The sequence below is a fragment of the Prunus dulcis genome, chromosome 4, assembly GCF_902201215.1.
Source record: "Prunus dulcis chromosome 4, ALMONDv2, whole genome shotgun sequence".
Classification (NCBI taxonomy): Eukaryota; Viridiplantae; Streptophyta; class Magnoliopsida; order Rosales; family Rosaceae; genus Prunus; species Prunus dulcis.
Window position 1 is genome coordinate 3,612,614 of NC_047653.1, and position 26,487 is coordinate 3,639,100.

General features: G+C 39.6%; 6 protein-coding genes across 11 annotated transcripts; 5 read left to right on the top strand and 1 right to left on the bottom strand.

Annotated features, from left to right (window-relative positions):
- Positions 1 to 760: 760 nt before the first annotated feature.
- Positions 761 to 4,251, bottom strand: LOC117624748 (pollen-specific leucine-rich repeat extensin-like protein 1). 4 transcript variants are annotated; one of them, XM_034356180.1, is made up of 2 exons: positions 1,825 to 4,251; positions 761 to 1,734 (listed from the first exon to the last, which is right to left on the bottom strand). In XM_034356180.1, the coding sequence occupies exons 1-2, from the start codon at positions 4,193 to 4,195 to the stop codon at positions 995 to 997; spliced, it is 3,111 nt and encodes a 1,036-aa protein (XP_034212071.1). In that variant the 5' UTR covers positions 4,196 to 4,251; the 3' UTR covers positions 761 to 994. The 4 variants fall into 4 exon arrangements, with proteins under 4 accessions (XP_034212071.1, XP_034212068.1, XP_034212070.1 ...); XM_034356177.1 differs by having other exon boundaries at positions 761 to 1,710; positions 1,744 to 4,251; XM_034356179.1 differs by having other exon boundaries at positions 761 to 1,650; positions 1,726 to 4,251.
- Positions 4,252 to 5,463: 1,212 nt separating this feature from the next.
- LOC117625076 (MACPF domain-containing protein CAD1) lies at positions 5,464 to 10,912 on the top strand. The gene is made up of 6 exons (XM_034356653.1): positions 5,464 to 6,017; positions 7,097 to 7,335; positions 8,041 to 8,236; positions 8,429 to 8,612; positions 9,250 to 9,404; positions 9,986 to 10,912. Exons 1-6 carry the CDS (start codon positions 5,742 to 5,744, stop codon positions 10,637 to 10,639), a joined length of 1,704 nt encoding a protein of 567 aa, XP_034212544.1. The 5' UTR covers positions 5,464 to 5,741; the 3' UTR covers positions 10,640 to 10,912.
- A 1,706-nt stretch (positions 10,913 to 12,618) lies between these two features.
- LOC117626411 (protein NRT1/ PTR FAMILY 4.5-like) lies at positions 12,619 to 15,842 on the top strand. Its single transcript, XM_034358089.1, has 6 exons — positions 12,619 to 12,935; positions 13,041 to 13,137; positions 13,228 to 13,445; positions 13,540 to 13,983; positions 14,461 to 14,588; positions 14,767 to 15,842. Exons 1-6 carry the CDS (start codon positions 12,696 to 12,698, stop codon positions 15,650 to 15,652), a joined length of 2,013 nt encoding a protein of 670 aa, XP_034213980.1. The 5' UTR covers positions 12,619 to 12,695; the 3' UTR covers positions 15,653 to 15,842.
- A 215-nt stretch (positions 15,843 to 16,057) lies between these two features.
- On the top strand, positions 16,058 to 17,428 carry LOC117626124 (oil body-associated protein 2A). Its single transcript, XM_034357776.1, has 3 exons — positions 16,058 to 16,591; positions 16,674 to 16,871; positions 17,009 to 17,428. The coding sequence occupies exons 1-3, from the start codon at positions 16,135 to 16,137 to the stop codon at positions 17,263 to 17,265; spliced, it is 912 nt and encodes a 303-aa protein (XP_034213667.1). The 5' UTR covers positions 16,058 to 16,134; the 3' UTR covers positions 17,266 to 17,428.
- A 783-nt stretch (positions 17,429 to 18,211) lies between these two features.
- Positions 18,212 to 19,602, top strand: LOC117625048 (cyclic phosphodiesterase-like). 2 transcript variants are annotated; one of them, XM_034356612.1, is made up of 3 exons: positions 18,212 to 18,674; positions 18,754 to 18,808; positions 19,215 to 19,602. In XM_034356612.1, exons 1-3 carry the CDS (start codon positions 18,360 to 18,362, stop codon positions 19,418 to 19,420), a joined length of 576 nt encoding a protein of 191 aa, XP_034212503.1. In that variant the 5' UTR covers positions 18,212 to 18,359; the 3' UTR covers positions 19,421 to 19,602. The 2 variants fall into 2 exon arrangements, with proteins under 2 accessions (XP_034212503.1, XP_034212505.1); XM_034356614.1 differs by having other exon boundaries at positions 18,255 to 18,674; positions 18,754 to 18,815; positions 19,215 to 19,411.
- Positions 19,603 to 21,183: 1,581 nt separating this feature from the next.
- Positions 21,184 to 26,487, top strand: LOC117625982 (integrin-linked protein kinase 1). Of its 2 annotated transcripts, none has more exons than XM_034357592.1 (12): positions 21,184 to 21,645; positions 21,732 to 21,806; positions 21,956 to 22,051; positions 22,438 to 22,523; positions 22,618 to 22,738; positions 23,284 to 23,363; positions 23,971 to 24,033; positions 24,301 to 24,407; positions 24,640 to 24,725; positions 24,989 to 25,110; positions 25,490 to 25,619; positions 25,654 to 25,965. In XM_034357592.1, exons 1-12 carry the CDS (start codon positions 21,319 to 21,321, stop codon positions 25,660 to 25,662), a joined length of 1,302 nt encoding a protein of 433 aa, XP_034213483.1. In that variant the 5' UTR covers positions 21,184 to 21,318; the 3' UTR covers positions 25,663 to 25,965. The 2 variants fall into 2 exon arrangements, with proteins under 2 accessions (XP_034213483.1, XP_034213482.1); XM_034357591.1 differs by lacking the exon at positions 25,654 to 25,965 and adding an exon at positions 25,991 to 26,487 and having other exon boundaries at positions 21,185 to 21,645; positions 25,490 to 25,601.

Here is a 26,487-nt window from a genome sequence, read left to right on the forward strand (position 1 = left end):
AATTCAAGAACCCATGAACTCTACTCTCCAAAAGTAAAACCTAATTTATGCACAATCTCTCACTAGAACTCTCTCTCTCTCTCTCTCTCTCTCTCTCTCTCTCTCTCTCAAAACGCATATGAAAAATGTAAAATGAGAGAGTTGGTAAGTCCATACCAGCCCCAGCCTTTTTGGTAGGTCAAAAGGACACTTGGGAACCAATGATTGGACTTATAATAAGCAAAATCACGTGCCTTGGTTAAAAATCCCGTGCTGGAAATATTGGCCTATATGACTGGTCATCTGGAAAAATTCTTGTGATGCAAATGATGATTTTCCTAATGATGCCCATTATAAATGAATGCTTAAATTATCTTGGTTTTGTAACCTCAAAAGCTCTTCAATGTACTTTAACTTTCTAGCAAATACTCAAGTCCTAATTTCTAAAGATGGCTAAGAAGAATTACATACATCACAACTAATGATGCATGCAGGAGAACACTATAATGCATGCAATGCATACATAAAGATATTACCTTCATTGGGCTTGATTGCATTGGATAATTATGAAGTTGATCTCAATCACAGTAGTCAACTTAGCACTAACTCGAACTAGCCTAAATTCTTTGAGCTTGATCATACATATGAGATTACATGTTTGTTAAGAAAAGCTACAAATATTGGCTAAACAAAACTTAACAAAGATATATAGAAAAATATTTTTATCATACAAGGAAGTATTGCCTTAATTAAAAACATGCACCAAAGCTGAGTCCCAAACTGATAAAGCAACACATTCAATTAAAAAACAACCAAAAGCAAAATACAAATGATGGAATGATTTGCCGATAATGTCCTTTATTGCATTAAGTAGGCACATGAAAATGATTTACACTTTGATGTCATGAATTATACAACAAGTTATGGTTAACTAACAAAAGTGGGTGTATTTCTTTGAGATTGTAAATATTTATAAACAAAGCCATGTAGGTTATGAAGGTTGATATCATAATGCTTAGTAGCCCTGGAACATTGGTGGAGGTGGAGATGAGTATTGGGAGCCGAAGGTTGGTGGCAGGACAAAGTCATCTACTGGAGGGGGTGATGAGACAACGAGAGGAGGAGGTGAAGGAGAAGGAGAAGGTGGGGGAGGAGAGTTTTCTGGAGGCGGTGGAGACTGGGTAGGTGGTGGTGGTGATTGGACTGGAGGTGGCGGCGAGTAGACTGGTGCTGGTGGTGGGGGTGATTGGATCGGGGGTGGTGGAGAATGGACAGGTGGTGGAGGAGAGTGGACCGGTGGTGGAGGAGAGTGGACCGGTGGTGGTGGAGAGTGGACTGGTGCTGGTGGTGGGGGTGATTGGACCGGGGGTGGAGGAGAGTAGACCGGTGGTGGTGGAGAGTGGACTGGTGCTGGTGGTGGGGGTGATTGGACCGGGGGTGGTGGAGAGTGGACCGGTGGTGGAGGAGAGTGGATCGGTGGTGGTGGAGAGTGGATTGGTGGTGGAGGAGAGTGGATTGGTGTTGGTGGTGGGGGTGATTGGACCGGGGGTGGAGGAGAGTGGACCGGTGGTGGTGGAGAGTGGATTGGTGCTGGTGGTGGAGGTGATTGGATCGGAGGTGGAGGAGAGTGGACTGGTGTTGGTGGTGGGGGTGATTGGACCGGGGGTGGTGGAGAGTGGACTGGTGCTGGTGGTGGAGGAGAGTGGATCGGGGGCGGAGGAGAGTTGACTGGTGCTGGTGGTGGAGGAGAGTGGACTGGTGCTGGTGGTGGAGGAGAGTGGACCGGGGGCGGAGGAGAGTTGACTGGGGGTGGAGGAGAGTGAACCGGGGGCGGAGGAGAGTGAACCGGGGGCGGAGGAGAGTTGACTGGGGGTGGAGGAGAGTGAACCGGTGGTGGGGGAGAGTGGACTGGAGGTGGAGGATAATGGACTGGGGGTGGTGGAGAATGAGCTGGTGGTGGAGAGTGGACAGGTGGTGGTGGAGAATGGACTGGTGGAGGAGGTGATTGCACTGGTGGAAGGGGTGAGTTGACTAGTGGTGGAAGAGAGTGAACTGGTGGAGGAGGAGGGTGGATTGGAAATACAGGACTTTGCCCTGTGGGTTCAGGCGATGGTGGCATTGTTACAGGTGCTGGAGGAGGAGGATGAACTGGAACCCTAGGACTTGTAGTGGTAGGCTCAGGTGGTGGTGGTCCTTCTTCAACTATTTCAGGGGGGCTAGCAACTGGTTCTGGAGATGGTTCTGGTGTGAGAGTTTCTTTAGGTGGTTCCTCTTTGAGAGGCTGTTCTTTGGGTGGCTCCTCTTTGGGAGGTGCTTCCTTTGGTGGCTCTTCTTTGGGAGGTTGCTCCTTGGGTGGCTCCTCCTTAGGAGGCTGTTCTTTGGGTGGTTCCTCTTTAGGAGGCTGTTCTTTGGGTAGCTCCTCCTTGGGAGGTTCTTCCTTTGGTGGCTCCTCTTTGGGAGGTTCTTCCTTTGGTGGCTCCTCCTTGGGTGGTTCTTCTTTTGGTGGCTGCTCCTTAGGACGTTCTTCCTTTGGTGGTTGCTCTTTGGGTTGTTCTTCCTTTGGTGGCTCCTCCTTGGGTGGTTCTTCCTTTGGTGGCTCTTCCTTTGGTGGCTGCTCTTTGTGAGGTTCTTCCTTTTGTGGCTGCTCTTTGGGTGGTTCTTCCTTTGGTGGCTCTTCCTTGGGTGGTTCCTCCTTTGGTGGCTCCTCCTTGGGTGGTTGTTCTTTTGGTGGCTCCTCCTTGGGAGGTTGTTCCTTGGGTGGCTCCTCCTTGGGAGGTTGTTCCTTGGGTGGCTCCTCTTTTGGAGGTTGTTCCTTTGGTGGCTCCTCTTTGGGGGGTTGTTCCTTCTTGGGAGGTTCTTCTTTAGGGGGTTGTGGTTTGGGTGTAGAAGGTGTTGGAACCGATTCCGGTGATGGTTTTGGTGGTTGTTGCTTAGGTTGTGGAGGAGGTTGTTGTTTAGGTTGTTCTGGCTTTGGTGTCTTTGGCTTCTCAACTGGAGGCTGAGATGGTTTTGATGGTCCTTGTCCACCTCCTTGTCCACCTCCACACTTTGCCTTACCGCAATCCACTGGTTTGCTAACAACAACTTGACATTCTTTTGCTAACTTTTGTTGAGGCCTATCTGGTAAGCAGTTGCTTATGTCATCAAACACAACGTTCTTCCGAGAAGACGGTACACATTCTTGGGTCTCACCATTGAAGAAGTTATCAGAGAATGTGAAGTTCACTAAGTTTGGCAATGTGCATATACTCTCAGGAACAAACCCAGTTAGCATGTTGTGTGAAATATCCACCTCTTCCAACTTCTCTAGGCCTTTGAAAGTTTTGGACAAGATCCCACTGAATGTGTTTGAACTAATATCAAACACAGTCACCTTTGAGAGATATCCGATTTCAGGAGGCAAACACCCAGCAAACTTGTTGTTGGACAAGATGATCTCGTTCAAAGTGTTTACCATCTTTCCAATGCTGTTAGGGATGCAGCCCTCAAGATCATTGTTGGCGACCACAAGAACTGAGACAGGGGAGTTACCAAGCGTGTCAGGAATGGTGGATGTGAACCTGTTGTCGTTCAAGAACAGGCCATCCAATTTCTTGTTGAAGAGCTCAGGAGGCAATTTCCCCTCAAAATTATTAAACCTGAGGTCAAGATACTTGAGGTTTGGAATATGCAGGACAACTTCTGGGAACGATCCCACGAATCGGTTGTTGCTAACATCGAACTCATGGAGAAGAGTTAGCCTAGAGAAGCTCTTGGGGATGATACCACAGAACCTGTTGGAGTTTATGTGGAACAAGGCGATGTCGGTCAACAGGCCTAATTCAACAGGAAGGTATCCTGCAATGTCGGCATGGTTGAGATCAATGCCAGCCACAACCTCTAATTCTGGGTCATCAAGAGCTTTTGCACAGAACACTCCGGTATAAGAGCAGACATTAGCACCAACCCAGTTCTCTGTTGTTTTAAGAGGGTCTGAGTATATGGCCTTTTTCCATGCTTGAAGTGCAATGTATGCACGTCTAAGCCTGGTGTTGGGAAAGTTCAGGTTCAACTCAACCTCAAATTCATAATGATCAGGAAAGTCACCGCCTTCAGGGAGGGCTAACAGCTGTCTACGTGCAATAGAGGACGCTTCGGCATTGGTTAGAGCAGAGGAGAAGGAAGAGAATGAAGAAAAGAAAAGAAAGAAAACTAGGAAGCAGCCAGAGCCCTGCATTTTTGGCTTTTCCACTGCCTCCTAGGTTTTGCCCAAGGATGCTTGTAGGTGGTGAGGAGGAGAGGGTGAATAGGGAGTGTTATATTGAGCGTCAGGGCCAGTTTGGTTTGGTTTGTTTGAGAGGCTGTGCAAAAATTTCTCTGCTATTTTTGCAATCTCAAGTAATTTGCCCATCTGGCTTTCACAAATTAAGCACCACAAAATTGGTTGGTTACAGCTTTTCTTCATGTTTTTCAAAACAAATCTAAATTTAGGGAAGTTTTGTTTGGCAATGGAAATGCTTAGTAATTTGGTATTTTTGCCTAAATTTGCTTGTCATGGTTACTAAATGATTAACGGTTGATGACCAAGTCTCCTCCCAAATATCAGTAAAGAATTTTGCATGCAAATAGATGGAGATCGCAGAATTTCTCTCATTTGTTTATAGAAAGATCAGTACTTTCGACCACATGAAAATCAGAACTTTTTTTGGTAAATCATGATCAGTACTTTCCGGCCAGCCACCCCAACAAATGTGAAAAAAAGAACATAATAGTAACAGGTCCAACTCGATGGCCTAGTGGGGTTTTTATGCCCTTCTCATAATTCTCTTTTTCAACTCTATGTCATGTTCTGTCCACCCAAAAAAAAAGAAAAGGAAAAGACAAAAATCAACTCTTTGTTTATTGAAAAAGGTTTTGGTTTGGTTAAACTAGTTCCAATTAAAATTGCTTCTTAGATTATAGATTGTAAGAGCCGGATTCATTTGCAAGATGTACCTTTCTGTTTTTGTAATTCAGGACATTTTATTATCCCTTCAAAATTCAAGTACTGCTTACATATTTGTGTTTTTCTTTCTACATAAACATCAGCTTACAGAAATATAACATCGAACTGCAAAGGGCTATAATTAAGATCATTTACTCTTGCACTCGAGGTCATGTTGGAATTCACATCACCCAATCGCTTGTGTAAAAAAAACATAAAATTTAATACTTGTGCATAGAATAACCACATAAAATATGCGAGTTGGAACATGGCATCATTGGCCTTTTTGTACACAAAGCAAAAGGCAACTAAGACAATGCTTAATGTTCAAAGTTATGACCTTCCCCTAGCAGATTTTAAGTGCAAGCAAAAGGAACTTGGGCCACTTGGCTTGGTTTTGACTTTTGGGTTGAGTTTGAACTTAAATCCTTACAAGTCCAGTCAACTCAGAATCCTCTTGATTAGTCTATGTCCATACGCATATATCCTACATAAACACATTTGCACGCGTTTTAAGCCATTATTGCAGTCAAAGGCTGCCTTTGGCTTTGGTACAAGAAGAAGAAGCCTCAACAAGAAATGCCCACCAACTCTCTACATAGTCTAAATTTTGGAGCCACCGCAAACCACCAAAACAAAACATAAACATAAACACTTGCTATTTGGGAATACTTTAAAAGAAAGAAAATCAAATGATTCTCCCAGCCAACCACAAGGCACCAACAACGACATCAATTTCTTCTCCTTGTTCTGCTTCCCTTCTTTCCCTTCGCCAGTGAAAGACAAAGACCCTTTTCCTATGGGAACCTCAACCAGAACCTCAAGCTCAGACGCTTTGACCACCACTCTCTCCAACTCAATCCAAGCTCTGGGTCGTGGCTTTGATGTCACTTCCGATATTAGGCTTCTCTACTGCAAAGGGACACCTGGGTCCAGGCTTGTGATTCTTGATGAAGATCAGGCTAAAGATCTTGTTTTGTCTGATGGTGTTGTTGTGCCAAATGTGCCTGTCGATATCGACTGCGTACGTGGCCAGAGGACCATTGAGAGAAATCCTGTCTGCAGCTTCCATGAGGTGCTTTTTGATCCACTTTTGGTTGATGGGTTTTTTGTTTATTATGAGTTTAGATTCAAATTCCATGATTTTTTTGGTGTATTTGGGTAACTTAGGTTCTTGTTGCTGCTTATGTCACTGCAGAAACTTCAGTTCTGTATTGGGCTTGCTAGGAATTCAGTTTTCTTGGTTTTATTTTAGTTGAGTACTAAAAGTTGCCATCTTGGTTTGTTTTAAGCTTTGTAATTTGATGGTGAAGGGTACTTGTTGCTATGCTGGGTTTTCATGGTTTTGGGATTTCATATTTTGTGCCCTGTTGGGCTTTATTCAATTTTGCTTGTGTCAATTGCTTATATGTGAATCCAGTTATCTTTAGGTACGTCAACACTTGATATGGTTGTTTTCCATGGCATAGTCTGAAAGTTAGAAAAGATCATGTCTTTGTCTTTTTCTGGGCTTCTGAATTGTTTTTCTTCATAGATACTACTTAGAGAGGAAAAAACCTTGAGTATCAGCATTATATGCTTGGTTGTCTTGAATTGTTTGTGATATGCAGAGAATAAATTACTCATCTCTTGCAGAACAATGCACTATGAGCTTGTTAGGCCAAAGTTCTAGTGAATGTTTATCTTCCTTCTTGAGGGTTCAAAACATAAGCAAGTGATAGTAGGCAAGTTACAATTGGGAAAATGTTGCATACTTGGACAACAGAGAGATGGCTAAATGAAGAAGAATGGTGTGAATAAATTATTTGAAATAAACAGTTTGTATAGTTTGCTTAACCAAACCTGTTTAGTTCATTAGAGAATAAAGTTGTCCTGAGATCCTGTGAACATGCTTACGCATAAAACTTAAGCTGTTGTGATCTAACAATTTATATTCCAACAGTAACCAAGTTCAGATGTATTTTCTTAAATTAGAATTTTCATTTTTGAACTATGTCTTCTGTTTATAGAATCAATGGTATCTATACCTATGTGGTTACGATTTCATGCATGCATTGGTATTTTGACTTACTTTCTCCTAATTATAGCAAACCATTTTACCTTGTTGTTAAAGTACAATTTTATGATCTTATGCCTTTGATCTTGAAACTCCAGATGGCAGAATACTTCAACAAGAAATCAGGAATATCAGGACGCACTCCCCTTGGAAGCTTTAATGCCATGTTTAATTTCACTGGTTCTTGGCAAGTTGATGCAGCAGCAACCAAATCCCTTGCTATGGTTGGATACTTCATTCCACTATACAAAGTTAAATTAGAAAAAGTGAATTTAGTTTTGCATGAGGAAATCAAGCGTGCTGTTCCTTACTCATGGGATCCTGCGGCCTTGGCAAGGTAAGCAACTATATGTGATAGCGAATCAAAATTCAAACCTGAAAATCCTGTCTGTTTTTTTTTTTTTTTTTTCTTTTGTAAATCTAATACTCTCAAATATAAATAATAAAAAACAATTATCAATAAAGTTGATAGGCTAATTTCGAATTTGAATAACTCAGTTTCCTATCTATATGTAAAACTAATAGATCTTCCATAGGACGATCTCACTTGTTGGCAGTGCCTGATTACTTAGTCTAATACCTACTTTGAGTCATAGTATGTTCCTACCTTGATCAATGGGTGATAAATGCAATTAAAGAGCTTTCTGATGACAAATTGATTGATTAATTATCAAAACCTGCATATGATATATGGAGGCACTTGATCCAAAACATTCTATGTCCAAACATGAATGTAATGATACTAGTAACTGTTTATTGAAACACAAACTAGGTCTGTTCTAACAAGAAGAACAAGATATGCCATCTTTGGATTATGCTGGGTTGTTCTTATAGTTACATCTTTTACTGCATGAATTTAGACATGGTCCCCCAGTAATTCATATTAAATTGTTTTTAATTTATAATGCTAAACAACAATATCTGGCGATTTATAACTGCTGAGTGTTTCTTAAATAAGGTAACTAGATCAATTTGATCTGTAAAGCACCAGAATTTTGATAGACAGTTTTCTTCTTTTTTTTCCCTCTTGTTCATTATTCAGTTTTATCGAGAGTTTTGGTACCCATATCGTCACATCTGCAACTATTGGGGGAAGAGATGTGGTCTATATCAGGCAGCACCAGTCATCTCCTTTGTCAACATCGGACATTGAGAATTATGTGAAAGACATTGGTGATCATAGGTTTGTGGACTCAAAAAGCCAGTCAACTCCTGGCCCATTAAAATACAAGGACAAGGTTTGTGTCATAAGCATTTCACAACATATTTTTCCTTCTTTATTTATTATTTTTTTGGTGTGGGTTTACCAAGGAACTTCAATCATCCAGCTCAAACTTTCCACTCATTCTTGAAATAAATTTTGAGTTGTCACTGTTCATTGCTTATTGCACTTGTGTGTGAAGATCCTTAAACTTTGTTTCTCGTTTCAGGATGTTACAGTCATCTTTAGGAGAAGAGGGGGCGATGATCTTGAGCAGAGTCATGTCAAGTGGGCAGAGACTGTACGACTAGCACCAGATGTGATTAACATGACATTTACACCCATTGTTTCTTTGCTTGAAGGAGTGCCTGGAATAAAGCATTTGAGTCGTGCGATTGAGTTATATCTAGAATGTAAGACCCAATCTAAAACTCACTGTTCTAAAAATGTGGCTTTGAATGCAATCTGATATTAGATATATTATTGTAATTATTAACAATATATGGTTGGTTTGAATTATTATACAGAACCTTGTACATTGTTACGTATTAAAAGTATGCTAACCTTTCATAAAAAAAAAAAGTATGCTTACCTACGTGACCCCCCTGCCCCTCAAAAAAAAAAAAAAAAAAAGGTTGGGTAGACTTACCCACCTATGCAGTTTTTGGTTGTAGCACTGCCAGGGCAGCTTTGGGTGATGGTGGGTCAGATGGCATGTCATTGGTATTAAGTAGAAAGATTGTGCTTGTTAGAAAGTCTTCGAAGATTTTAAAAACAATGTCTTTCTTGTGAATTTAAACCTTGTCTATTGCTCATTACATACTATTCATTTCTTTACTTTTCTGTCACCCAAACTTGTGAAGTTGTGGAAAGTTTCCCTGACATGCTGATAAGTGGTAACCCAGAAAGAATCTATGAATTGAAATCGCTTCATTCACTATTTTGGGAACAGGGTCTTTTTTAGGTGTTTCTACAATTATGTAGCTCCACCTGTTTGGGCATTACAGGTGTTTTTAACATTTATTTTATGTTTGTAATTGTTTTTACCAGATAAGCCACCAATTGAAGATCTGCAATATTTCTTGGATTTTCAAATTGCTCAAGTTTGGGCCCCGGAGCAGAATAATCTGCAACGAAAAGAACCTGTGTGTTCATCCCTTCAGTTCAGTTTGATGGGTCCCAAGCTTTATATCAGTCCAGATCAGGTATTCTTGTTGGTTGTCATTAGTCCTTTAATGACTTTGTTATCAAATTATGTGTGGGAAAAGAATTGACTCTTTCATTTCCTTCTACATTCCATTTCACTAGGAACCGACTTTCAAACTTTTGAGCTAATAATATTAAGGGGAGAAAAGATAAATACGGAGGATGGTCATAGCGGAAAGTATGAAAAGCATGTGAATGTTAAATTTAAAAAGCATTGAGGTAACAGAAAATAAGATGGAAAACAGCATCTAGTATTTGGTTTATAATCTACATAATTTAAATTAAATTTCTTTGAGACAGTGCTCCAAGATTCAACAGCTAAAACGCTAGGAGTTGAAAGAATCTGATTTTATTTATTACGAGAAAAAGACAATCCTGGAACGGAACTTTTCTTCAATAATTTTAGGCCTGTCATGTTAATGTTAAAATATGTTTGTGTGGGGTGGGGGGGAAGGCAGTAGGCCCTCTTGAGGTTAATTATCAATAAATAAATTTAAGAATCCCTTCACTGCATCTCAGTATTTGTCTAACCATAAAGAATGTTTCTGTACGTATATTAAAAAATCTATTGGCCTCGCAGGTAACAGTAGGACGTAAGCCTGTCACTGGGCTTAGACTGAACCTAGAAGGCAGCAAACAGAACCGACTTGCCATACATTTGCAACATCTAGTGTCCCTTCCAAAAATCCTTCAACCCCATTGGGATGCGCACATGGCAATAGGTGCACCCAGGTGGCAAGGTCCTGAGGAGCAAGACAGCCGTTGGTTTGAGCCAATCAAGTGGAAGAACTTCTCCCATGTAAGCACTGCACCAATAGAGCACGTGGAGACTTCTATTGGTGACCTCTCTGGTGTTCACATTGTCACAGGGGGTCAGCTTGGTGTTTGGGATTTTGGTGCCAAAAATGTATTGCACCTCAAGCTCCTCTTCTCCAAAGTACCAGGCTGCACGATTAGGCGGTCTGTTTGGGATCACAGCCCCTCCGCCCCTTCTTCTGCACAGAGATCTGATGGTTCTTCTTCATCACACTCATATTTAAACAACAGAACATCTGATGATAAAAAGGAAGATAGTTCAAGCCATATGGCAAAACTAGCAAAACTAGTGGACTTGACAGAAATGTCAAAAGGGCCTCAAGATATTCCAGGTCATTGGTTAGTCACAGGGGCTAAGCTTGGAGTTGACAAGGGAAAGATTGTATTGCGCGTAAAATACTCCTTGCTGAACTACTGATCATTGCCCTTTTGTTTCGGTAATTGTAGACTTTCCACCAAAATTTGAGTCAGCATTCTTTGCACAGGCAACCCCTGTTCTGTACATTTTGTTCTTTTTGTTTCTTAGTCATCGTCAATTGATAGTCACATCATTATTTATCCGAGGGGTTTTCTTCTAGAATTGGTTGGGGATTTTCCTTTTTTCTTTGTTCGTTTTGGAGGACATTGTAAGTTGTTGAATAATTATATACTTGTTTACTTAATATATGAAGTAATTTATTTTCCAGTGACATCAACGCCCGTATAGGATGATTGACTAGTGGTCTAGCAATGCATATATTCTTTGTCGATGCAATGTCGATTTTCATTTCATGTCTGGATGTGCACGCAGCTAGTATTTTATATTTGCTCGAGAACTCATCAAGAAAAGACTTTTGGTTTAATAAGAAAATATATAATCCCAACTTCATGTTGAATGCAATTTGAACTTTTTGAGCCGAGTTTCTCATGGCTCTTAGAAAACTTGTAGGGAAGTTCTTTGCTTGTGGAAGCAACTGCAATGAGACAATACTAACTACTGCGCATTGGTGGAAACTATGTACTTATTATTTTAGACTTCTTTGCTTGTGAAGTATGCAAGTAGCTGCAATAATGAGACAATAGTGACTCAGCCAAGTGATGAAAACTATGTATGCACCTAATCACTTGTATTTTGTTGTCTTCTTTTTTTCATATCTTTTTTTTTTTTTTTCAGTGCCATAATTAGTATCTAGTTACCAAACCAGAATTACTCCTCCCAAGGAGAGAGAGAAGCCAGTATCTTATTACTATAATTGAATGTTGGCTGAGTTTGTAATCTAAACAAGTTTTTAAGCCGAATGGGAAATTTATTGTCTGCATCAACACATACCTGTTGTGAGAGAGATTAGATTATGAATCCGGCTGATCAATTAGTGATGCTTTTCTTTCAAATATTGAAAGAGGTTCTAAATTCGAATCCACCACCCTCCATTGATTAAAAAAGAAAATCCGGCTGCGACTGGAGCAGGCAAATTGCTATACGCGTTAGGGTTATGTAGCCCCACATCTGACTTAATCATCCACACCCATTATACGTTAATCACAGTATAAAACAGTGTTTGGGTTTGAATTTCTGAGTATAATATTTCGTATACGTAACACAGCGTGAGCCATTCAGATGTCTGTACTGGTATCTGTCAGCTGTATGTTTTAACTTTTGTACAATAACAACATACAAGTCCTTTTTAATGTTGAGCCCACAAACTAAAATGCAAATTAACTTACATATTTAGGCTGACATTTGCATTAACAAAAGGGTTCTTTAGCTTTCAACCAACCGTTCATGTCTACGTGAAAACTATGCTGCTGTGATGTGAATGATTGCTGCAAAATGAGATTGCAAGATACAGTCATTGAAGAAAGGGGCAGATAGTAAAGTCCAAGAGCAAAGGTCCTCCAAGGGCAAAGACAGATTGGGTGTTCAGATGCTTTTGGAATTGGGTGGACATGCGAACTCTTCTTCTTGTAATGTTTCTCTACGTAACATTTCTAGAATTAGAATTCGAAGGTGCCCACAATTTGGAATTACACTCAACCCCTTTCGAATACTTCCTCCATATGCCCATCTAGTTTGTTTCCTCTTCATTTTCCTGAGTCGACAAGAAGTATTATCAACCCTGTAAAAAGAACATTCAAGCAACAATTTAGATAATGGAAACTTGACAGAAAAATTGGTTAGGCTTTTGGAGTTTGACATTCCCAGGCTATTATGCTAAAGCACACGAAAAACGAAATCGAAAGAAATTATAGCCGAGGACATGAGTCTAATCTCGTCATGTGTATGAGTAAGATACATTTACCACTAGAGCTACAAGTTCTCACATTTCATATATCCTTAATTGAAAAAACTGAAACACATTTTTTTCTAAGCACCAATAAGATTATTTTATTATATTCTATAGAAGTACATGTTAAATGGGTAGCTCTCATTCTGCTGTCCTTGTTCATGTTTCCTCTTGGACAATCCTTGACAATGTCTTGGGAATCTCTTACACATGAAGTCGGCAATGTTATGGCAAAACATGCACCAACATTCCAACAAATTAAAGGGCATTATGGGCATGACAATTGGTCGTTACATAACTTCCCCCATTAGCCTCACGTCCTTCTATGTGAATCCTTATATATACAAACCTCAGTTTCAATTTGCTTCTCAACCATTTTCTCAAGTACACATCGTAACCTCTTCTCTTAAGCACCAGAGATCACAGCATATCCTTGTAGCTCGATCGATGGTAATTTCAGAGCAGTTTATTTCAGTTCAAGTTCCTCAAAAAACTTAACAAATTCATGGGATTATCTTATTTTTCAATTAACATAAATTCTTCTGTACCCTGCAGGATAAACTTGAGCTTGTTGAAGACAAGGTGGATTGGAAGGGAAGGTCGGCTGTGAAATATAAACATGGAGGAATGAGAACTGCTGTGCTCATACTAGGTACTCTTTTAGTACACACACATCATGATCACCTTTATACTGGTTTACTAGTTAATTTACCATTTTGGGTTCCGTATATACATGTTGCAGCAACATTTGGTTTTGAGAACATGGCAACTTTTGCCCTGGCTGTGAACTTGGTTACATACTTCAATGGGGTCATGCACTTTGAACTAGCAGATGCAGCTAACCAGCTTACCAACTACATGGGAACTGGTTATATTCTCTCCATTATCGTGGCCATCCTTGCAGACACCTTCTTTGGCAGATTCAAAACTCTTCTCACTTCCGGATGCTTCGAGTTTGTGGTATGTCAAATTAGTCCTCATCACAAATTGAATTGGGTTTTGTAATTGGATAGTGTTTGATGGATATAACGAATGTTGCAAAATTTTCATTCAGGGACTAGCACTACTAACTGTGCAAGCTCACTACCCCAAACTGAGGCCACCACTCTGTAATGTGTTTGATCCAACTGCTATGTGTGAGAAAGTTGGTGGTGGAAATGCTGCACTGCTTTTTATTGCTCTCTACATGTTGGCTGCTGGGGCTGCCGGGATCAAGGCCACATTGCCATCACATGGTGCTGATCAGTTTGATGAAAAAGACCCAAGAGAGGCGAGGCAGATGTCCAGTTTCTTCAACTTGCTGTTGCTGGCAGTGTGCTTGGGTGGTGCAGTCAGTTTGACACTAATTGTGTGGATCCAAGATAATAGAGGATGGGATTGGGGCTTCGGGTTCTCCACAATTGCCATGTTCTTGGGTGTGGTCATCTTTTTTGCAGGATTGCCCTTGTACCGGATACAACCTATCAGAGGAACTAGTGCCATAGTTGAAATTATACAGGTTTGTTTCCTTTTTAATCCTGTAAAATTTAGTTCCAAGACTTAGGTAATTAACAAAGAGTAAGTAATCTAGTCATGCCTTTCCATGGATAATTTTTTGGTGGAGGAGGACGTATACGCTCTTTTCTCACAATCATCCATTTACTTGAACGGCACTTACGATGTGTTGATGTGAAAAAGAGGATGTATATGACTGTCTCACCCTAAAGTTTTTGCTTTCAATGGACTAAAAAAGAAAAGATCCCCTCTTTGGAGGTTAAGGAAAGATATGGTTTTTTATAAGTTAATCCAAATTAATATCATAGATTGACAAAGTCATTAAGATGTAGTGTATGTTTTGTTTTCTTTTGGTGCTTAGATATAGGGAATCTAAGAAGGAGACGGCCCTAGGAAGATCCTTAAATGGATACTTCCAAATATACTCTGTTTCTTCAGATCAATTCGTTAACTAGTTGACGTCTTGCTCATGTCCTTTCAGGTGTATGTTGCAGCCATCCGTAACAGAAACCTTAGCCTTCCTGAGGACCCTGCAGATTTGTATGAGATTAACAAAGACAAGGAAGCTGCTCTTGAAGAAGAATTTCTACCTCACAGATCCATTTTTAGGTACCTTATCAATTTTTTACCAAAACACATGATCTTCTACATTCGAAGAGAGGCAAAATTAAGCATGTCATATTTCCGGCATGTTATGTTATCAAAATGCAAATCAAATGCGCACATTCAAATATTATCTTGATTCACAATCTCACAACATAATATATCAAATTGAATTTCTGTTCAGATTTTTGGACAAAGCAGCCATCCAACCATCAACAACAGGGCAAGTTGATGAACAGCAGCCTCCAAACCCATGGAAGCTCTGCAGAGTGACCCAAGTGGAAAACGCAAAAATCATACTAGGCATGGTCCCTATATTCGGCTGCACAATTATAATGACCCTTTGCCTGGCTCAGCTCCAAACCTTCTCAATCCAACAGGGCCTCACCATGGACACAAGCATCACCAAATCCTTCAAAATCCCACCAGCCTCACTCCCCATCATCCCAGTTCTGTTCCTGATCATCATAATCCCTGTCTACGATCGCATCTTTGTGCCGATAGCAAGCAAATTTACCGGCATACCTTCCGGCATAACCCACCTGCAGCGCATAGGGGTAGGACTAATCCTGTCCTGTGTCTCCATGGCTGTGGCTGGCATCATGGAAGTGAAGAGAAAAGATGTGGCAAGAGACCACAACATGCTGCTAGCAAGGCCAGTGCTTCAGCCACTGCCCATCAGCACATTCTGGCTCTCTTTCCAGTACTTCATATTTGGAATTGCAGACTTGTTCACTTATGTGGGGCTTCTTGAGTTTTTCTACTCAGAGGCGCCTATGGGCTTGAAATCTATCTCAACTTGCTTTCTGTGGAGCTCCATGGCACTTGGGTATTTTTTCAGCACCATATTGGTGAAGATTGTGAATGGTGCAACAAAGGATGTGACAAGAAGCGGAGGTTGGTTGGCTGGGAACAACATCAACTTGAACCACTTGAATCTTTTCTATTGGTTGCTTTCTTTCATGAGCTTGATCAACTTCATTGTCTATGTGTTTGTTGCTAAGAGGTACAAATACAGGCCTGGGAGCCCCATCCTGCTCTCAAAACAGAACAAGAAAATTGAGGAATGACTTCTCATCCTGATCACCAGGATCCAAGAAGAAATACTAAATATATGTTGATAATTTAATGTAATGTCATGTGTGAAAAGTTGGATAGTTTCAATATGATGATTTAGGCCTAGGACGTTTGCTTTCCTTTCCAGCTACTACTTCTTGTGTTCATCCTCAATGAAAATCATGGTGAGTTTCGATTATTCCCACATTTTCCAACTTAATTTGATTGGTTTAATTTAATTTTCATTGTTATAAGAGGTTTCAAGTTGAAATCTCTTTCTCATCCGTTAATTTATATATATATATATATAAAGCAAAAGGTGAGAATGGTAAAAATTTGTGAAAAATCAAAATACCAAGTGAAAAACAAGAACCAAACGAACTGGACAGATGTCACTGTAGCCACTTTACAAGCTCAACTCAACCTCAAATCATCTACATTTGGCAACCTCAACTGACAACCCTCAGCCACCTCACACCTCCCCAATGCAACATGCATGTCCACGTGGAAGCCTCACAACACACCACGTATTCCCACTCCTTTATCAATTCTCTTCCCTTTGCTGATCACATATATGAAAGTAGTTACAACCAGAGACAGTCTACACACTTGCACTGACCATAGTCACAGAGAAAGAGAGATAGTACGAACGACGTCGTTTGAGATGGCTTCAAGTGACAAGACACCGACTCCGAACCCGGCCTTCCAGGGCGACCATCCGACGCCGCCGGGAAAGCCGATGACGATGGGGCAACACGTGTTGGACAAAGGAGCGGAGATGATGCAGTCCCTGAAGCCGGTGAACCAGATGAGCCAGCACGTGTGCACCTTCGCCCTCTACAGCCACGACATGACACGTCAGATCGAGACCCACCACTACGTCACCCGCCTCAACCAGGACTTCCTCCAGTGCGCCGTCTACGACTCCGACGACTCCCACGCCCGACTCATTGGTAAAGATATAAAAGCTACACTGAAACGACGTTGTTTCGGGAAAAAGGCTTAATTAATTTCCAAGTTGTGGTATTTTTGCAGGTGTGGAGTATGTAGTGTCTGATAGGATATTTGAGACTCTGCCTCCGGATGAGCAAAAGCTGTGGCATTCCCATGCTTACGAGATCAAAGCAGGCCTCTGGGTCAACCCTCGGATCCCCGATATGATTGGCCAGCCTGAGCTCAAGAATTTGACCAAAACTTATGGCAAATTCTGGTGCACATGGCAGGTTGATCGAGGTAAATAAAATAGAAACCAAAAAAAGGGCCTCTTGCACGCAGCGCTTAATTACTAATTAATTAGACAAAATTTGGTGGATGTGTTTTTTTTTTTTTAAAACATATAAATTAAATTAATTGCTTTGATTTATTAATAGGTGATCGGCTTCCACTGGGGGCGCCGGCGCTAATGATGTCTCCCCAAGCGGTGAACTTGGGGATGGTGAAGCCGGAGCTGGTGCAGAAGAGGGATGACAAGTACAACATATCAACGGATGCTTTGAGGGTGTCGAGGGTGGAGATAGCCGAGCCGGAGTGGAGTAATCCGCAGGCGGATTACTGGAAGCAGCATGGCAAGGGTTTCGCCGTTGACGTCAAGCACACTGAGATGAAGAAAATCGCACCCTTTCCTTAAATCGGCATGCATGCATCATTTAGATAGCCATAAGACCTTAAATTATATGTACAAATTGTGTTTTGGGTTGTGTTTAATTTGGCTACCTGTTTGTGTATCAATATTTATGTTAAATATATATATATATATATATAAACTATATAATATTCCACCTAATCAATTACTGACTTTGACTTGTAAATAAGAGGTTACTTAAATCCAATATTATTAATTAATTATTAGCAGTTGAAGTAGCACATGCCCTGCACAATTATGTTCAAATATGCGGGGCATGTGCAATCTGCTTGCACCAAGTGTAATACTTTGGTAAATGACCTGCATACCCCAATTCCAAGGACGAATTCAGGAGTTGAAATTGAGTTAAATTTCAATCGACATGGGCTATAGCCTGGATTCGTCCTGCCCAATTCAAAATGTCAATTCTTTTGTAATAATTCTTTTTTTTATTTTCAGGTTATTTAAAAAAAAAAAAAAAAAAAAAGGTATGACAATAGAATACGGTGCCTCCAAATCTTTATTATTTATTAGCCACCCAAGTACTTGGCCATTACATTATAACGAAAGACTTCATTCTTATTCATAGGAAAATGCATGACTTAGCTCCAAATACATTGTATTCTAATACGAAAAATGCAACATGTTGGACTTCTAATAATGTACAAGAAGGAGGATCGAACTTGAATGCAAGATGACGGATTCAATGATCTAACTCACACCTGCCACCTCAGTATATTTGATTTTTGTATTATTCCTACACAGTTGCACCGCAAACTTTTCTTTTCTTTTTTATCTTTTTCTAAAAGACTTATCGTTACACCTCCTCTAATTATTATTTTTACTTTTTTTTCTAATAATATTAAATAAAAAAAATAAAACTACTGACCCAAGAGTTTATTCGTTCTTTATATTTTTGGACCGACTCAAAAGTCTATTAATTAATGTCGAATGATGCTCGAGAATATTCTATTTATTTTATGATGATATGACACCGGAAAAATATGAAATAAAAATTACCCTTAAATTGAATCCCAATAACCAGCGTTGGACTCTTGGGCTCATCTCTCTTCCTCTTCATTCAATCCTTCTCATTTCCCATGGCGAAGCCAGCAGAACCAAAATCTACTGCTCCGGCGGAGAACAACGTGTATTCAGTGTGGGCCCTCCCTCAGGATGACGTGGCGCCCAGGCTGAAGAAGCTGATGCAGGGCCTCCGGGACGAGTTCAGTGGGCCCGAGTTCGAGCCCCACATCACCGTTGTGGGGGCCATCAGCCTGACCCCTGAGGACGCCCTCAACAAGTTCAAATCGGCTTCTCGGGGCCTCAAAGCCTACGATGCCAAAGTTGATCGTGTGGCTACCGGCACTTTCTTTTACCAGTGTGTTTTTCTCCTCATAAATCCAACCCCTCAGGTATTTTTGTTAGTTTCTATTTTCTCTTTTACAATTTTATATGGATTTATAATTATGTTGTGATTTTATTTTTTCTCAGGTGGTGGAAACTAGTGCACACTGCTGTGCGCATTTCGGTTTCAATAGCGCCACTCGTAAGTTGTAATACACTATAATTTCTTTTATTTTATTTATTTTATACGGGTTTCTGCCAATTTTTCTTCTCTGTTAATTAAAATTGATCAAATATTAAGTTGTAAAAGCATATGTTATTATCGATTGAGATGAGCGATAATATACTAAATTGTAATGTATATATGTTACTACATTTTGATGGCATTTCTCATGATTACATCTTTTTCCGATATATTAGCTTTTGTAGATTGCCCCTTTTATGTTTAACAAACATATAGATCATTGCCCATTTCATAAAAGCCAATCTTGTAATGGTTCTGAAAATTTGAAACAACATATTTTGATGGACCAACCAAAAGTATTGTTCTTGTTTTAGAATTAATGATTGTGTTGTTGCATGGGATGGGGTGTGGTTTTGTGGTGCAGCTTATATGCCACATTTGAGCATCCTTTACGCGGACCTGACAGAAGAAGAGAAGAAGAAAGCTCAAGAAAAAGCCAACATTCTTGATGAGAGCATTGGCAGCCTGAGCTTCCCGGTAACTCGCCTTGCATTGTACAAAACCGACACCGGAGATAGAACTCTCAAATCATGGGAGAAGATTGCTGAGTGCACCCTTGAAGCCAACTAGTTCTCTTCTCATAGTGCATGTTTATAGGCTTATAACTTATGGCCAGTGTCCCTGTCATATGTTTTAAATAAACGCTTGGGTTGGAAAGTGTATGTTCTTTCTTTTTTCTATGAGACTTTAAGCACATGAGCCTTTTGACATGAATTTAATGGGAATTCCGGCTAAGGTTACCATTTCTCCGATCCGATCCAAATGAGATTAAACTAAATCGAGATAAGAGTGTTTGATTACCCTAATCAAACCTATCCCAATGATACAAGGGTACTTGTTGCCTCCTTTTCTTTCTTTGTTTTCGTTTTCTTTGGGCCAATGAAACCACTCGATTAAAAGAAGGGCAAGTTACAAAACGGCCCAAGTTCTTGTTGCCCTTTCGTTTTGGGCCAATGGAACTACTCTAAAGCAAAATTTAAAAAGGCCCAAGTCCTTGTTTCCTTTGATGAAAAACCCAAAAAGAAAAAAAATGTTGCAGTGAAGAGAAGAAATGGTGATGGGAGGTCTGATTTGAGTAAGTCAACAAGATGACAAATGGCACAGAAAGAAGGAAATGCAGTGAGAATGTAGCTTAGATCATAAGCGAAAGCCTCCATGTGATCTTATCCATAATCACAGGAGTCAAATGAAAAAAATTAACCCAAACCCATTACTTTTGTCACTTGTCAACGGCAGCCAGCCTCATTTATCTGGATAATCATGACTTGCAAAACTCAACAGAGGGAGGACTCTCTCTCTCAAAATTCCCATCCCAAAGCTTGCCTTTTTATTATTATAATAATTAATTATTCTTAATTTTAATTTACTCATTAATGGTTTGTTGAACAAGCCAGCAAGAAGAAAGTTTTAATTTTAATTTGTAAACCCACTTGCCATTAATTGGGTGGGGCTTGTGCTAAGCACAATGAATGTGAATCGACTTCACCATCACAAGTGGCAGCTGTCGACCTAGCCAATGCCAATATCATCTCATCTTCTCTCTTTCTTTCCTTTTTTGTTTCTTCTTGCAACAAAACAATTCACCATTTGGACACAGACGTAAATTGATGACCAAAACCAGATTTTTTGTTTCTTCTGAACAATGCTTGAAACCGATGTATGGTACAATGTTATACTAATCCCATGCCTAGATAAACACGTGCCAGAATAAAGCAAATACGACGTCGTTGTCAGCATGTTCATTTGGTCTCCCAGATAATTCTCCCTCCTTGTTAATAGATAAGAGAAAAATTGTTGGGCCAAAAAAAGGGAAAAAAGGTTGTTTTGGGGGGGAAAAAAAAAAATATTTAATATTTAGCTTGACTCCTTATAAGCCATAGTAAGATTTTTTAACTTTCAAATGCGTGATATTTCTTTATACTATTCTTCGCTCTATATGTGTGACAATTTTTCAATATCAGACATTTTTTCACATTTTCACATTGTATTTGTCTCTGGATCAATGGTGTCAAGACTGTCGCTTTGTATGAAAAAAAAACAAAAAAATCTTCACAAAAGTATTCCTTTTTATTAGGAGGCCAATTAGAAAAATAATTCCCGTGAGTGTCGGACCATGACATTGACAGTTCACACAATTCACGCGCAACGGTCCCAAGGGGGTGGCTGATAGCCACATACCGACCAGTTCGTTGGTGGCGCAGTGACCGCACCCGCTCACGTTAGTCGAATCCTTCTTAACATGCACCCCCTTGGCGTTCCGTCGAAGTTTCCCTCCACGCGCTTCCAACAAGTGAAACAAACCTAAGGATAAAAATATAAAACGGAAATTGTGAACGTTACTACCAAAAACACTTTCCCAACGAAACCGTCGCGTATATAGCAAAAAATTTGCAAATAGAGAAAAGCACTTCAGCTACTACTGTCTACAGCTCAGCGAAGGAAATTTGTGCTTGTCTGAGAAGCTGACAATGGATGTGAAAACGACGCCGCTGAGGTTCACTTTGGGGAAGCAGTCGTCGTTGGCGCCGGAGTGTGAATGGGAGAAGCTCGTGGTGGGCGAGGGGGAGGATGATCCGGAGGGGATCGATCCCCGAGTGAAGCTCATGTATTTGGCCAATGAAGCCGATTTGGATGGGGTCAAGGAGCTGTTGGACTCCGGGATCGATGTGAATTTCAAGGACATCGATGATCGGACGGCTCTCCATGTCGCCGCGTGTCAGGGCCTCACCGACGTCGTTTTGCTACTGCTCGAGCGCGGAGCTGACGTTGACCCCAAAGACCGATGGGGAAGCACCGTAAGTAAAAACTCAATTTCCAATGTGAAGAATTGTAAATTGGGGGAAAATAAATGTGCTAATTGGTGATAATGTTGCTTGAACAGCCTCTTGCAGATGCTATATACTATAAGCATAACGATGTGATCAAGCTTTTGGAGAAGCGTGGGGCAAAGCCTCTGGTACTTTCTGAATTTGTGGATGCGTACTTGGTTGATTTGAAACTTTCATTGCTTATTATATGAGTGTTCTTGCTTAGCTGATCTGGTTTTGTTTGGTTTGTTGATATTATGCTTGTTATATATCTGAAGTTTATGGCTTTCATTTTCAGATGGCTCCCATGCACGTTAGGTATGCCAGAGAAGTCCCAGAATATGAAATTGATCCCAAAGAACTTGACTTTACCGACAGCGTTGAAATAACCAAGGTAAGTTTTTATTTTTTTTTCTTTTCCATGACATTGATTATGGTATTGTCATTTCTTGTTTCCTCTGTTATCTTGGAACTGTCCTTGCATTTTGTAATGAATGTTTAAAGCCAATTTTTTATGTTACCATCTTGTCTCGTTTTTTTTTCTTTTTCTTTTTATTGATTTCTGTTTTCAGTCCCGAAGAAAACTACAGGTTCCCACCTCCCTGCTATTTTAACTAGAACCTCTTTTTTTGGTTGGACTGAAACTTTTGATTAGTTGTTTAATTGGTGTTGTGCCTCTTTTAATATTTTGAAACCATTATCCTCTTCATCTTGCATCAGTAACTGCCTATTGTCTTGTCACTCGCCTTCATTTGTATAAGTTAAAATGTTGTGGCCCAGGGAACATACCGTATAGCATCCTGGCGAGGAATACAGGTTGCTGTGAAAAGGCTGGGGGAGGAAGTGCTTATTGATGAGGATAAAGTGTGGGTTGTTCATAAACTACTAATGGTTTTTCCAATTCACTATTTCCTTGCTTTACTCTCTTTGAATTTATAGGTCAATTTCGTGTTTCTTCAGGAAGGCATTCAGGGATGAGCTTGAATTTCTTCAAAAGATACGACATCCGAACGTAGTCCAATTTTTGGGTGCAGTGACTCAAAGCAGTCCAATGATGATTGTAACAGAATATTTGCCTAAGGTTTTTCCCATTCCTTTGATTTTTTAATATGGGATATTGATTACATGATTAAATCTCTCATGCTGTTTCCTGAATTATCATTCCCTTTTTTTTTCTTTCTCTATTCTGTGCTTATATTTGGCCCTCTTACTCTTTGCCTTGTATTTGTGGTCTTTGTATCTCTCTGTATTGTGAAATAGTAGGCGGGATGAGCATATTTCATAATGTTTACTTGTAAAAGATGAAGTTCTAATTTTATAGTGTGAAGTGCAATGTTTGAGGTGCTTATTTGCTCTTCCATTACCATCCTCTTTGGTCTATGTCAGTGTCCAAATTTGGTTTTAGGATTCCGTTGACTATTGCAGAATCAAATAGGCATGATGTCATTGATGACATGGTTGTGTGAAACAATAATACTCGTAAAGCTTTTTACTTTGTTCAGTTGGCATTCCTCCTCCAAGGTGCATGGAGAGAAAAATTGGAGAGGATAATATTTAGTTTAAAGCTTAAAACAAGAGCAGATAAAGATTTTTATTTTGATCCATAATTCTGTATTTTCATTGCAGGGAGACCTTTGTGCATTTTTGAAAAGAAAAGGAGCATTACGGCCAACTACAGCTGTAAGATTGGCACTTGATATTGCAAGGTCTGGTACTACTTTGAATTGGTCTTGATTATCAGATTCCAAATATCTTTGGCTAACAAATGATCTATTTTATTTATTTATAAATTAACAATTTGGGTATGGGACAGATGACATTTATAATTGAAATTAGTTATTAATCATTTTCCTGTGAATGTCGGAATAGATTACTCAAAGTGGGAAAGAAATTTAATTTACTTTTCCCACTCAAGGTCTAAATTTTGATTTCATTGGCAAAATCGCTGAGAATTTTGTTTTACTATGAACTACCTATCAAGAATACTCAATCCCTGAGGTCAATAACTAACATGATTTTTTGGAGTGCCAAAAGGCACATATAGCCGAAATCATTCCAACTCCTGAAATTATCCTTTGCTGCAACCTTTAAAAGCTGGTACAACTATTTAGAAGTTGTGATGCTTGGATGCTCTGCATACAAGATTCGTCAGATTTGTAGGCGCAAGATTTCATCTTCAATTTTGTGATTTTTAAGAAAGAAATTATATACTAATTTGATTATTCTACAATACATACTTCAAAAGAAGAGAGAAAGATCATGTATTGTTTGTTGATATTTTTCCTTACTACATTTTCTTTGGATATCTTGCAGGGGAATGAGTTATTTGCATGAGAATAAGCCAGAAGCAATAATTCATCGTGATCTTGAGCCATCGTAAGTTTCTTGTCCTTCTTCATTTCAGTTTTTTATAGCAAGAATTGAACCTAAGACAATCCAATACCCATTCCGCTTAGCACTTACGTGAGGCAAAGCCCAAGTGGTCTTTTCCCCCTTCTCTTTCCGCGTTTTACGTGATCTATCCCTTGAAGAAGCATATGCTCATATTAGCACTAAAATTTTAAAAACATGAATCGTTATTTTGCATGGTAGTGTGAAACAGTCGGCATTTTATTTTTATGTTTCTCACGAGTAAGATAACAGGAATATATTGCGGGATGATTCCGGGCACCTGAAAGTTGCGGATTTTGGAGTTAGCAAGTTGTTGACAGTTAAAGAGGATAAACCTTTGATTTGTCAAGACACTTCATGTGAGTATTTGTCCATTGTAGTTAATATGTTGCATTGATCCTAGCCGAAATAATACGTTTAGGGTTGTATGCATTTGTAGTTTCATTGGAAAAGGAAAAATATTTTTTTTTGGGGTGCTATTTTAAGGTGGATATAGTTTTCCTTCGTTTAGTAGTCCTTTATGCTGCAAATCTACATGCCACCAGATTAATATTTAGTTTCTGAGTGGAATATGTTAATTGTCATTGACAGGTCGATACATAGCTCCTGAGGTTTCCAAGAATGAAGAATATGATACCAAAGTAGATGTATTCTCTTTTGCTCTAATTCTACAAGAGGTAAATACGGCTCAATTTTTAATACTTGACTGACAATATTTATGAAGTTATTGCTATCCCATCTTAGTGTGTACCCCCGTTCTAAGTGAACTTTCTTTTTTAATAAGTTATTATTGAAGAGCGTAATATTAAATGCTTTGTGGATATACCAAGTTATCACTACCTGATTTGGTTTATTTTGAAGAAGATGAGAATTTCTTGACATGACCAATCAGTTGATTTATTGGGCTTCATTAGTGACTTTCTAAGATGCTGTATTGTAGATGATAGAAGGCTGCCCACCATTTTCTGCCAAGAAAGATAAGGAAGTTCCAAAAGCATATGTTGAAAAAGAGCGCCCACCTTTTAGAGCTCCACCAAAGCTTTATGGACATGGTCTGAGAGAGTAAGTGCTATATGTTTCTAAGAACAACTGTCCCAGATGTTGTCAATTAAGATTAATGTTCAATCTCTGTTTTCTTTTCTTTATTTTGGTCAAAACAACATTTCCGTTTATATCCTGGAAAATACTGAATACTCGTGGCATTCTGTCATGACTGCTGGTGTTTTATCTTGAAAATGCAACTGCCAGTTATTCGTTAACTTCTTTACCAATCTGTTTTGTGTAGTTCTTCCTCAGAGAACTAGCTAATGTAGCATATGTCTTTTGGGATGCTAATCAAAATTCATATTCCTTCAGAAAATATGATTTTTTTTTTTCTTCTTATACTTCTGTGTGCTCATAGAAATGTAGCTGATCTTGTAAATGTGATACCCGCTCACAGGTTGATTGAGGAGTGCTGGAATGAGAATCCAGCTAAAAGACCAGCTTTTAGGCAAATAATATTGAGGCTGGAATCTATTCATAACTCTCTTGGTCATAAAAGGCGTTGGAAGGTGCTCTCTCTCTCTCTCTCTCTCTCTCTCTCTCTCTCTCTCTCTCTCTCCGTCTGTGTAAATGTTGATATTATTATGGTGTACAAAATGTAAACTTTGTGCAGAATATATCACAATAGTAGCAATCAAACTATCTTTCTGGATATACATTTTAGCAAACTAATTCAAGAAGCTGAGTACTGGATGTAACTTTAGATTTGGTCCATCTAATGTTGTTGAATGGCTGTAAAGCCTGAAAGGCTGTTACTAAGTTAATTGATATAGTTAGTCAGGGCATTGTGTATGGTGGTTTTCTATTTACTTTGTTTGCTTGTGCGTTTCTGCATGACTAGTTAGTTATATATAGCTGAGATTTCCTTCTCTCTTTTCCCTCCACGCAACATGTACAGGTTAGACCGTTGAAGTGCTTTCAAAACATAGAAGCCATGTTAAGGAAAGATCACTCCGGTCGGGGCAGCAGAAGTCGTTCATCACGTTCTACCAGCAGCATATAAAATGGAAATCTTTTCTGCATTTGTCTTAACAGCCAGTAGAAGTTGCTATTTCCAGCTTGGTGACAGAAAGAAAGTTATCAAAGCAGCAGAGCATGGTTGTTCCTTGCGTGTGTAATTCACTAATTAGTCCTTCAATTTGAATGCTTCCAAATTTTTTTAGCTCTCCCTTTGATATCCTGGGCTGAGAATCACCTCGTGTATAATATGTTTTGCATATAAGTACATTTTATCTGTAATCATAATATTTGTTTCCAATAATTTTTTTTTCTTTGCATCCCCGTGAGTCGCGTGAACTTCATGCTGATGCCGAACTTTTGAATTTGTAAGATAAATCCTTGTAAACTGTATGTAACCTTTGGATGAATGATATTGTTTGACTCGATTTAGGTTGA